Source organism: Papaver somniferum, unplaced genomic scaffold (genome assembly GCF_003573695.1).
Source record: "Papaver somniferum cultivar HN1 unplaced genomic scaffold, ASM357369v1 unplaced-scaffold_99, whole genome shotgun sequence".
Lineage (NCBI taxonomy): Eukaryota > Viridiplantae > Streptophyta > Magnoliopsida > Ranunculales > Papaveraceae > Papaver > Papaver somniferum.
The window spans coordinates 7403062-7416077 of NW_020653081.1; the positions used below are offsets into that span (position 1 = coordinate 7403062).

The following is a 13016-nucleotide window of genomic DNA, read 5'->3' on the forward strand; positions in this document are numbered from 1 at the left end:
CAAAGTTTTCACTGTTGCATGTATTCGATGATTCGATGTACAACACGTTTCTTACATGACGTTGGATATACAGTTGGCAAGTTCTTATTGGATATAGAAAAGTTCTTCCCAGTTTCTATACAAGTAGAAGAAATCCCGCTTTTCCGTTGATATAAAATATACAAGACTTCCTGAAATAATAAGGAGGAGATATTTTATTTCTTTCAAAAATTCAAATAAAATAAGCTTCGAAGATCCAGAGATTTGCACCAAAAACGGAAAACAAAGAGAGAGAGAGAGGGAGCGTGGAAGAATCTCTGGTATCTTCTCCTCCATTTCTCTAGGTACGTTTTTTGGATTCTCAATTTAGGGTTTGTTTGGTATTTATTAGATCTGAATCGAACCCTATCTGAAACCGATTTGGTTTTCGTTGTTTATTTGTTGGCAATTGATGTTATTTTTGTTGCATTTTTAGGGAAAACGGTTGTGAATCTATGAATGAGAAATATTCTTTGTTTGAATTATCTGTTGTTACTTTTTTAGCTGTCAATCATTCTCTTTTATTCTTTATCTGCTGGTATGATGATGGTGTTGGCGGTGGTGTTATAAGCTGCTTTATTCAGCTTAAAAGCTTGGTTAACTCTTTGTTTCTACCATTGAGATTCTTCTTCACAAGGGGAGAGGTTTTAGTAAGATTGAGTCTAAAATGTACCTTTAAATGAATATTACAAAGTGTGAAATTCAGTCTAAAGTATTAGGGATCTCCATTCATTCTGGATATAATTCTCAATCTCGTAGAATTGTGTGGTTGAATTATTAGTGTTTGGAACTGTTGATTACTACATGGATTTGACAAATCTTTACTTACGCTGTAATTCTAGTCATTTTCTTTCTTATACACTTTTTTTTTTGTTGTTGTTGTTGTTGTTGTTTCATTTGTTTGACTACAGCATCTTTGTGTTCCTGATAAATTGTGTTTTCGTTTTATGATGCCAGGGTTCTTTGCAAGGTCTCTTTGATGCTGAATGTATATAATGTGTTCATTGTAAAGGAACTTTGAGATCGGAGGAAGTTAATTACAATGACAGATCTGGTTTTTTCACTTTTTAGAGTTTTTACCAGTTCAGATGATTGGAGACCTTTTGTAATTAGATGGCTAGTTGCTGGATCAGTTGGACTGTTAGCTATTATATATGCATTTCTTAAATGGCAGAGAAATACGTCACTGAATTGGGTTAAAGCAGCTGCTTTGGCGAAGAAAAATGTATTGAATAAATTAAAACTTCCATTCTCACATCATACATGGATAGAGGACTTTGCTTACGGCGGGCAGCCATCAACATGTTCCGTCTGTTTAAACGCTCTTGTGTGCCCTCAACAAGTGAGTCCTGTAAAAGCAGCATCACCTGTTCCACTCCATCGGTGTGCAGTTTGTAGTGTAGCAGCTCACTCCTGGTGTTCCCCATATGCCCCGAAAGATTGCAAATGTGTAGCACAGGCTGGTTCATCGCATCTGCTACATCACTGGTCGGAGAGATGGATTGCGATGGACGAGAATCCGGAGATGTCTTCTTTCTGTTATTACTGTGATGAACCTTGTGGTGTTCCTTTCCTGGATGCTTCTCCAACATGGCATTGCATGTGGTGTCAACGCCTTATACATGTAAAATGTCACCATAAGATATCCAAAGATTCTGGTGATATTTGTGATTTGGGTTCTCTTAGAAGACTTATCCTTTCTCCGCTCTCTGTGAAAGAAGATGATAAAGGAACAATTGCAGGGCGAATGTTCAGTTCTATCATGGAAGAATTTATAGCAGATCAGAAGAAGGCGTAATCGTAGCAAAAGTGGCGTTCCTAATGGTAAAAATCAGGATGCTTCTGGTGCAAATATCGCGCTTGGATATGTGCTTAATGGCCTTGTTGGCTTGGACAAATCAGGCAACAAGAAAAATGGGGACCACTTCACGAAGAAAGATGGTCGAATATCTGGTTTAAGAGGCACACAAAATGGAGCTATGCAGAAAGACAGTGATACAGGTCACGTGAAGAAGTATACACTGGTTGATTTGCCACAGGATGCAAGGCCTCTTTTAGTTTTCATCAATGTTAAAAGTGGAGCTCGATATGGACCTTCTCGGAGAAGAAGATTGAACATGCTCTTAAATCCAGTACAGGTGATAAATTTATTTTCCCTGGTACATCCAGTAAAGTGGTTCATGAATGATTACTTTCCTGCAAGCAAATTCCTTTAATCACTTCTTGACCAAGTTACTTAACTCTCCAGCAGTAGGTTAGCATTAAACAGTATGTCAATGAAATTGAGTGGTAACTTGAGAGTACTCTCCGCTTCTGGTTGACCCATGTCTTATTTCTATTTTGGTTCCTCGAGATCCGAGCTTCTTCTCACACAATAAATGATTTCAATTTTTTCATTTTAATAGCATATCTAACTGGATCTTAACGTGGTTTTGCTATTGGCGAATTCACAGGTTTTTGAATCAAGTTCTGCCCAAGGTCCAGAAGCTGGTCTTAAGTTGTTTAGTTCTGTCCAATATTTTAGAGTTTTAGTGTGCGGGGGGGATGGTACTGTTGCCTGGGTGCTTGATGCCATCGAGAAGCACAATTTTGAATCACCTCCACCAGTTGCTGTACTTCCTTTGGGAACAGGAAATGACTTGTCAAGAGTTTTGCAGTGGGGTGGAGGTTTCTCATCTAATGAGGGACAAGGTTTAAGAACAATTATTACTGACCTCAACAACGCAGCAGTTACAATGCTAGATCGCTGGAAAGTTAACATTAAAGAAAACTTAGAGCAGCAGGGTACCAATAAAACACGATCCAAGTTCATGATGAACTATTTAGGTATGCATTCGAATATTACTGGTGTATTGATTTTTCTTTGGTCTGCTCGGCCACTAAGTGACTTGCTTATGTCATAGGTATTGGATGTGACACAAAAGTTGCTTACGAATTTCACACGACTCGAGAGGAAAGACCTGAGAAGTTCAGTAGTCAGGTAGCTAAATTCTCCTTCATATGTAATGAAGATTAGTGCATTCATGCTCATCTTGTTTTTTTGATGTATTCCTAGTCTAGTTTCGAAATATCCTCATGAACTGCGTGAAACATAGTTGAAAACGTTAAAACGCTGCTAGCCATACTATCTGTAGTATCAAGGTAGTTCGATTCAATAATTCCAGATTCATCACGTTATGGTAATATTCTAATTTGGTAGTTGCATGAAAGCAGTTTGTTCCATCAGTTGAATATTAAAATCCATCTTAATAATAGTCTATCTAGTATTGGAACCCCTGGGGTCAAATACAGGGGGTTCAAATATCAGGTTGCTGATTTTGTAGACAAAGTTAAAATTGGAACCCCTGGGGTCAAATACAGGGGGTTCAAATACCAGGTTGCTGATTTTGTAAACACAGTTATTGTTGGAAGAACAGCAGTTATAGTAGATAAAAAACAAAGTTATACATAACTGCGTAAACTTGGGTTTGATATCACAGCGCAAATTCTGGAATTCTCTAAAATGATATATTCCGAGGGCCTAGGCTTTTCTTTTGAGGGGAACTTCTAATCCTCATGAATGGACTCATCTATGGTTTACTTATTTTTCTGTCTCTCTTAGGTAAGTGTTTTGGTTTTTGGGGTAGTCAGGGGTCAATCGCCAATCGGTACCTAGTCCCAGGCCTGATGTAAGCAGCCATCTTGGCAGAAAACATTTAAAATGCAATCACCTCATGTATGATTTTGTTTTAGTGTGTCTGCATGTATTCACGTGGTTTAGTATTTTGTACTGATTCATCTTCCTATTATTCACTCAACAGTTTGTGAATAAACTGCGATATGCTAAAGAGGGTGCGAAAGATATGATGGATAGAACCTGTGCAGATCTACCATGGCAGGTTCGCCTTGAAGTTGATGGGAAGTACATTGACATCCCAAAGGTGAGCCCCTCGGTTGATAGCTTTATTTAGGTTGGACGGTGAAGTTTTTACCTTCTACAATCTAAAATCATCTGATTTGGATTGTGTATTTTGTAATCCCCCAGCTTGCCCTTTACTACCTTATGCTTGATGTTATTTTATTTTTCTTGATCTATCTTACATATGTTACTCACTTTTATTTTATCATAATCTTTTCTCGTAGGAGTCCGAGGGTGTAATTGTGCTTAACATCGGGAGTTATATGGGAGGAGTAGATTTATGGCAAAACGACTACGAACATGAGGATGATTTCAGCCTACAAAGCATGCATGATAAAGTGCTTGAGGTTGTGTCCATGTGCGGGGCATGGCACCTTGGCAAACTACAGGTCCGAGTTCCTGTTCTACTTCCTTGCATGTTCATTTTGCACATGAAGAGAAATTGTCTACTTTGTTGGACCCTTTGATTTGTTTTTACCTGTTCTTTTTGTTTTTTCTTTTGATTAATCGTTTGTTTTAACCGTTACTCTTAGAGACTTCAATGTACCTTCAAGAAATGTGACATTTAAGTGTGAAGGCGGTTTCTGCCAAGAAGGTTGGCTAATTTATTTATATTTGCATAATCGTTAGCTAATTTGTACATGTTGTTATTGTACAGGTTGGACTTTCACAGGCTCGGAGGCTAGCTCAAGGAAACACAGTCAGGGTACATCTATCTAGCCCTTTCCCTGTTCAGATAGATGGGGAGCCCTTTATCCAACAACCTGGATCTATCGAAATAACGCATCACGGACAGGTATAGTTGATTTACTGTCAAAGACATCCTCAATCCCTTGGAGGTGATTATAATAGTTCAATTAGATTCATGCAAAACAGCATGTAGAGTGTTGCTAATTTCTTGATGCTGAGCAAATTTACTTGAAAAACATAATATTGGTCGCGTCCAAAACTTCAGATTTTCATGGGGTTGACTTCTCCACTTGAATCGGTATGTCCAACGAGTACTTCCATGTGTTTCCCTCAGAATGCTTCTATTTATCAACTGAAGCATCTGGAGGGAACAAGATTTTAGAGCTTGAGTGTAGGGGTGTAAATAATACCCGAAAATACTCGGCCTGCCTGTATCCGCCCGACCCGCCTGTACCCGAAGTAGCCCAAAGCCTGTTATGGCCCGTCATGGACCACCCGACCTGGCCTGGATTAATTTATTGGGCGGTCTCGGGCTTTGCGATTAATTATGATGCCCGATTTGGTGCTCGGCCTGAAAGCCTTCTATGTGCCATTAATCATTTAATATCCTCTTAAAAAGACTTAAAAGTTACAATTTTATAATTATCAATTTTGTGTCAAGAAAAATAAAATATATAATTGTTTTTTTACTTATAATTAACTTTTTCAAAACATTAATGGTAATATATTTTCTTATTAGAAAGTTTATTGTACTCTAATTAATTATTTATTATAGGCTAAAATTAAAAATTTGTCAGTGTAATTTAAATATAAAATAATACTATCACTTACGATATGCGATGTTGGAAAGGAAAGGATATTGTATTTAATACCGTTCATTTGAAAATTTAAACTTAAAAAAAAAAAATTCAAAATAGTGGCCTGTCCGGCCCGATCTGGCCTGCCCGTATAAAAAGCGGGCTTTGGGCGGTCTTTCGGTAACAAATTATCTACTTGTGCCCGGCCTGAATTTGTTTACGAGCTCACAAATATTAAGCCTGGCCTGCCCGGCCTGTCTTAGTTTTTGGGTCGGGCGGCCCGGCCTGCCCGAATTTACACCCCTACTTGAGTGCGCCACTCCCGAGAGCACACATTTTAAAGAGATTTCCTATGTTGCTTTTAGTTTGGTTTTCTGCACTGCATCTTGAAGTTTCCACTACTAATATCTGAATTCCAGTTTTGTTTAAAACCCGTGTCTCTCACCACATGACTGTCAGGAACTTAGATCCTAATGAAGGATGTTCAACTTGTCTTTCATGTACTGGAGCCTGGACTCTGGAATACCCGTGTTAGACATGTGTTGACCTATAAATTGAACTTCCTATGTTGAATTACTTTCACATGGACATGGTTTAAGTCGTATTAATCTACAACTAACTAATAATCTGTCCAAACCAGGTATTCATGCTGAGGAAGGCATCCGAGGAACCAACAGGTCATGCAGCAGCAATTATGACAGGTGTTGGTGGATGCTGAGTGTAATGGTGTGATCAATGCAGCTCAAAAGAAGTTACTTTTACAGCAAATGGCTCTCCAACTCTCTTGATTCCGGATTAGAGTCTGAGTCCTTCCATTGTAGTCATCCATTTCCACGATAGGATAAAAATTAAAAGACGAAGAAAGAAGAAAAGAAAAGGAAAGAAACATAGAAAAGAAGAAGGGAATATATATACTTGTAAACCCAATAGGAGCTTTAACTTGGGCTCTGCTTAGCTGCCCAATCACCTTTCAGACTGTTTCCTTTGTAGAAAAGAAGCAGTTCTCTGTGATTAAAATCATACAAAAGGTAAAGAGATATTCGATGTGTCGATATATGTAGTCGAGATCCTTTTTGATGTGTAAATAATTATTATAAATATTATCACCAGTTTTGTTCTACAAGATCAGATTTTGCCTAATCGAATAGACAGTTCACTCGTATATGAGTGGTATTTGTTCTTTTCAGGTTTTTTTTTTGTCCATCATCATGAGATTTGTTCCCAGCATTTCTCAGAAAGTTGCAAAAAAATGGAAGCAGGAAGTGACAGATATGCATGAAAATCTATCAGGGATGAAAATGATATATGAAAAACACTCTGACAGCAACCTTATGCGGCAGTGAGAGTTTCCTTGACTCCACATCAGAACAGTTTCACAGGGCCGAATTTTTTTATCTTCACCATTTTAGATTCCTGCCTTGCGGAAGTACCATACATAATTTTTTTGCTCTAACTTCGCAAAAGTGACTGAATATGAAAAAAGAAAAAGAAAAAGAAAAAGAAAAAAGAAAATCCCAAGAACAAAATATCTTATGACTGATGGAAGTTACTACTGTTTTTGTCAACCGACTGAAGTAAAAAACGCTCAAGGTCATATTACACTCACAGCCCAATTCCACCTTGCTCTTCACAAAGCAAGTAGTTAGTTTCTACATCCAGAGCGCACTGCACTGTCCTTGCACATCACATTTGCTTCATCCTCCCACAAGATGACGGAGGCACACAGGGACAAATGGGGTCCCTAGACCCCACTTGTTTTTCCAACTCAGTGTTAAATAGCTCGGTTTTTTGGAAATTTTGGTAACTTGTGGGGGCTAATAAGATGGCACAGTTGGTATTTTCCCCTGACATGGGGTTAAATAGATAGATTGTTGAAAGAGGCTTTTGGTTTGACCCCTACACATAGACGTCTTGGCTCCGTCACTCCCTTTCTCTCAACCATATATTTGCTTAATTCTTCAACTGTTTCTTGACAACAGTGGTGGTCCTTATTATTAACAGTTGGAAGTCTGCTTCTTTTACCATCTATCATTCTTAGTTTCAAAATGAATTATCGGGTTCCCATCTCCAGCATTATAAACTTTCGGTTAATAATCATTTTGACAATCCCTTATATCTCAGTCTTCTTCTGTGCGAAGGTAAAATTCTAGAAGCCAATTAGTTTAGGCTGAATAAATCGAAACAACTGCATAAACACTGCAAAACCGCTGCAATATACTCCCTCCGTCCCCATTATATAGGCGGAGAAGTGAGTTTCTCTTAGAATAAGATTTTTTTTTGATTTCCTACATTTCCATCCTCTTTCCTGTTTTATCCTTTGTACAATTTCCAACACTAGAAACATTAACTTAATTGTGGTGATAACTACCTATAATAAATAAGGGCAATATATGGAAAAACCTATCTTGGAATTGAAAGTCTGCCTATCTAATGGGACTACAAATTTTTACACTTCCGCCTTTATAATAGGGACGGAGAGAGTATGATTTATGAATATCCTAAGTTTAGAATAGGTAATTACCTAAACACCATTGGGCAGCAGTACTTCAACCAGAGACAAATTGAATAATTTGGAGGTGTAAACTGGAACCATTTCTGTGGAATACATCCTTATCTCAAGGATTCGCCCATAGGCACTAATGCTATCACCCAAAACGCTTACCTGAAGGCTGAAAGTCAGATTTTGATATGAATCAACTGATATATGACAAACAAAATCCAAATAAAGAACTGAAATGCTTAAAGCTAAAATCAAACCATTCGTGCAAGCACATTTATGGAAGTAAAAATACAGTTGTGCAATTGTGCTAGCTGATGCTGATGTGCTTGATATCATATTCTGAAAGGATGAAGAGCACGGAAGAATACTTTTTCGATCAAGCGATCAATGATGAAGATAAAATGATGTAAACATTTCTAATGCATGGCCAGTACTCTACATACTAATTGTGGGTTACTTCATTCTAATCGCAAGTCGGACGAATACAGGATTCTGAATCTGAAGCAAATAGATTTCTTAATCTTCCATGTATACATATATACAACCCATTAACTGAGTATATATATACAACCCATTAAGTGGAGACTACAAAGGTATTTATAGCACTTCGCGGATAAAATTGTTTTGGATGAACATCAAAGGGAAGAAACATTACCTGATCCCCATTCGGAGGATGTACATCAAACTGAAGCTCCAGTGGCCTTTAAATGATATCTCCATGCCAATTTTAGAAGAAAAGCCCTCATAATTAACTGGACGCTAAGCAGAAAGGCAAAAGAGTGTCCATTCACCCTAATTTTCCTTAAGGTATGAGATAAAATCTAAGTACAGCACTTCCCAACTTCATATCTCATTATATTTCCTGCAAAAGGGTCAAACTCATCTACTAATCCTGCCTTATTACATGACTTTCGAGTATCATCTATACTTATAATAGAGCAGAGAGTTGACACCCAAGCATGCAGACCACTATGGGAATCTTTCCTCCTACCTATTTCGAGCTTACTAACAGCATCCTTCGATACTCCACATTTCACTAAAACAACTCCAAGTGATCTGAACGTGTAATCATCAGGTTGAATGCTCGAATTAATCATCTCCCGAAAAGTTTCAACTGCTTCCTTCAGCCTACCATCTGATGCGTAGAGCGAAATCACATTATTATAACTCAACAAGTCAGTCAAGAGTCCCATTTCACGCATCCTTTGCGCAATCCCAATAGCTTCATCCAATCTTCCAATTTTCTTGTACATACACAGCATCATAACGTATGAGAACTCATTTGCATCCCCCCTTTGTTTCATATCCTCAAATATCTTTTCTGCTTGTGTAACCATTGCACGCTCACTGTAGAGATCAATCATACAATTAGACGAGTACGCTTCAGGACCTGATTCTGATGATTGAAGAAGGTCGTACATTTCTTTTGCCTCTTCCAAGTATCCCACCTTCGTATATAGCTTGATCAAGGAGTTATAAATAACTTGATTGCCAGGTAAACCGGCTTTTCTCATAGCATCAACGTATCCACTAGCTTTTGTAACGCTTCCAACATCAGCGAATGCATTTATCAGGACGCCAAAAACAACAACATCAGGCTGCACACCAAATCCAACCATCTCTCTGAGTAAATCTTCCGCCAGATCTAGTTGACCTGCCTTCACAAAACTTGAGATCACTGCACAGTATGGGACACAATCACTTACTAATCCGACCTGCTGCATTTTACGCAAATAGACCCTTGCAGCATATGGAAGATCAGCTCCAGATAGTATCTGTACAAGAGAATTATAGCTGCATTTATCAGGCAAAACCCCATTCTTTTCCATATCATCAAACAGCCGACAGGCCTTATCATACTTCTTCCCTATTCCATAAGCCTTGATCATCACATTGTACTCAAATACACTTAATGTCTTCATTCCTTTGCAACAAATAAAAGCTTTCTCAGCCTCAAGAACGTATCCCCGCTCCCCATATGCATCAATATTCGCAGAATAGCACTCCAAGCTCATTTCTTTCTCAAGATGAAACCTTTCAAACCAAGACCATGATCTCTCTATCATCCCCGCATCAATATACATTCTAGTCAAAGCAGATTGGGTAAATTCATCAATCTTAAGACCCAAAGCATCCATCTCTGAGACAAGAGTTTCAGACTCCCCAACCATTTGCCTTATGGAAAAAGCATACAAGAGAGTACGATAGCTCACGGGGTCGGGGACCAGACCAACATCCTTCATTTGCATAAAATAGCTCATTGCGGCATAAATATCATCATGCTTAGTATGCAGAGAAATAAGGATGTTATACGTTCGTGTGTCTGGAGGGCATCGAAGTTGTTCCATCTTCTGCATCAATGATGCAACTTCATCTAATTGACCATTATTTCCGCATATATGAATCAGTGTATTGAAAGTCACCGTATTCGGAACAATTCCTTCTTTTAGCATCCGGGCAAATGTATCAGAGGCTTCTTGAAGATGTCCGGCCTTCCCATATGTGTCAATCAACGTATTAAATGTGTACGAGCTAAAACAGGTATTAGATTGTGAGAAAGAACTTTTCCTTGCAGCAGTAGTTTTCCTCCCATTGATAACCATCTTACCTGATGACCAATCTTTAAAGAACTGCTCAGCCTTTTCGAACTCCCTTGCTTTCTTGTACGTTTGAACAACAATCCCCATTGTTACCTCGTCGGGCTCTATTCCTTGTTTCTTCATCTTTTCCAGCCAAAGAAGCCCCTTTTCTGTCAAACCACCTTTACTATACACATCAATTAAAGTACCATAAGTTGAATTTGTCGGGACTATTCTTCTCTTCACCATCTCATTCCACAAGCTCTCCACCAAATCCCATTTTTGCGCTTTTCCGAGAACCCTAAGCATGATATTATAGTGAATAACATTTAGTTCATAACAACCCTTTCTCTTAAACCATTGAAAAATCTCAAAAGCTCTTTCCCAACTCAACTGTTCCTTAAGAATAATGCTCCTCTCTTTGTTATTCAAACTATCCACCCAGGGCTTCAAAGCTTCTTCTAAGTCATCCTCATTCTCCAACGCTTGCAAAATCAACGGTAAACGTCCCCCATAAGATAACCATTTTGCTGAAAACTTAGTAGTTTCCTTTGAAATATTCCCTTTCTTGCTCACTTCAACTGCAGCCTTTTGTTTTCCATTTCCTACAGGTTTCCTTTTCACCATCCCATACTGATTCTTCTCCGGATTATCCAAAGTGGGCATAATTTTAACTTTAACTAAATCATCGACTTTTCTATTCTGTGATTTCCTATAAATTCTATGAATTCGCTTCTCTATAGGGTTTTCAGGAATCTTTCGTTCTTTGTGTTTCTTAATTGGTTCAACTCTAAAATTCAGTGTACTTTGTGTAGAAGAACCTACAAGGGTAATAAAATTAATCTGTTGAATACTCCCAATCATTTCTGCAACAATCCTTAAACCCTAAACCCTAGACATTCTATACCTCATATATTCTTATCTAGTTCTTGAATTTTTAAAATTGAACAGAATAAGTACTGAAAATGGGGAGAAATACTGCAAACACGATTTTTTGTTGAATACGAAGAATAATAAGAAATGGGTTTGTAAATAACACCCAGAATTAGGTGATGAAGATAAGAAAACTTTAGAAATGAAACTCACCTGCTTAAGCTTGAGAGCTACTGTAAAAACAGAAAACACTTTATATGCAATAATAAAAAGCCTGGCGTTTTTAGGGGCCATCCCAAAGGATTTAGGGGCCATCAATTTATACCCAGCCAAAGACTCTAGTTAAGGGGTACCCTATATGATATTGAAGTTACATAAATGCCCTTCTGGTAAAACTGTATAAAAACCAAATCAAAAACAATTCTACTCATTTCAACTCTTCTTCTTCCAGTTTCATATTATCTTCCGATTGTGGAAGAAAAAAAAATTTTCCTCGTTCAACCGAAACATCGCCGCGAATCGTAAAATCAAAACATCGTCGATTCGATTATAAAACAATGGATAAGAGAAATGAAACCCACAGACCTAGAACCAAAAATGTTGCTCGGGGTATCGATCCAAACATTGGAATTTTAGCAAGAAATAAAGAAATTCTTGCTGCAAATGAAGAAGAACGCGAAGAACGCGAAGAACAAGTACCCGACAATGTAGTCGGTGGTGGCGATTCCAAGACTCAAACACTTCGTCAACTTCAAATGGCCCCAATTAGGTAAGAATCTATCATTTTTGGGGTTTATTTCGCTTTAATTCGTCGAATCGAGAAAAAATTTTTCTAGGGTTTTCGGTTATTTATCCAGATTCGGACGATATGCATGCTAATTTACTTCCGAATGTAGTCGTGTTCTTCATTTTTCAAGAACATCGACAGTATTCGGGAGAAAGATTTGATGATTATCTGCCGAATATTGGTGGCCATATCTTCCTGGATACAAACTGCTAATAATCGGTAGTTTAATGAATTTTTTGGCTACCGAATATATTTAAGTAGACACAAAGTATTCGGAAGAACACTCACTACCGAATGTATATATTGAAAAAATCTCAAAATTTATGATATAGGAAAAATCCCATTTTGGGGCCAGTATTTATTCGGAAGACAATATAATGTTTTATACCTCCGATTGTGTAGGATAAAATTTTAGAGTTTCTGAACTCCAGTTGATGAATATTGGGTTGTAAACGTGTTTAGTTATATTCCGATTGTTTTTCATTCGGAAAAAATATGTGTCTTCTTACTTCCGAATTTGTACATTCGGGTTATAGAGGTGCACTTTTTCTTCCGATTGTGTAGGATGAAAAATTTACAGCTTCCGAACTCCAATTGATGTATATTCGGTTGCACATATGTTTATTTAGCTTCCGATTGTTTTGTATTCGGGAACAATATGTGTCTTCTTACGTCCGAATGTGTACATTCGGGTTATATTTCCATACTTTGTCTTCCGATTGTATAGTTTGTAAATATTGTTCCTTTCTTTGTTGTTTAGACAAAGTCGAGAAGGGAGGAAGAAAGTGACAGCTAGTGCTAGGAGGGAAAGGAGTGCCAAAGATAATTCAGGTGCTCAACAAAGCGAACAAGAACAAAGCAGTCAACAAGGAGT

At 37.9% G+C, this 13016-nt stretch overlaps 1 protein-coding gene and 1 pseudogene across 2 annotated transcripts; one reads left to right on the forward strand and one right to left on the reverse strand.

Annotated features, from left to right (window-relative positions):
* Positions 1–210: 210 nt before the first annotated feature.
* Positions 211–6531, forward strand: LOC113346259 (annotated as a pseudogene).
* A 1120-nt stretch (positions 6532–7651) lies between these two features.
* Positions 7652–11549, reverse strand: LOC113346251 (pentatricopeptide repeat-containing protein At3g23020-like). Of its 2 annotated transcripts, none has more exons than XM_026589809.1 (2): positions 8559–11549; positions 7652–8065 (listed from the first exon to the last, which is right to left on the reverse strand). In XM_026589809.1, exon 1 carries the CDS (start codon positions 11344–11346, stop codon positions 8725–8727), a length of 2622 nt encoding a protein of 873 aa, XP_026445594.1. In that variant the 5' UTR covers positions 11347–11549; the 3' UTR covers positions 7652–8065; positions 8559–8724. The 2 variants fall into 2 exon arrangements, with proteins under 2 accessions (XP_026445594.1, XP_026445593.1); XM_026589808.1 differs by having other exon boundaries at positions 7652–8072.
* Positions 11550–13016: the final 1467 nt, after the last annotated feature.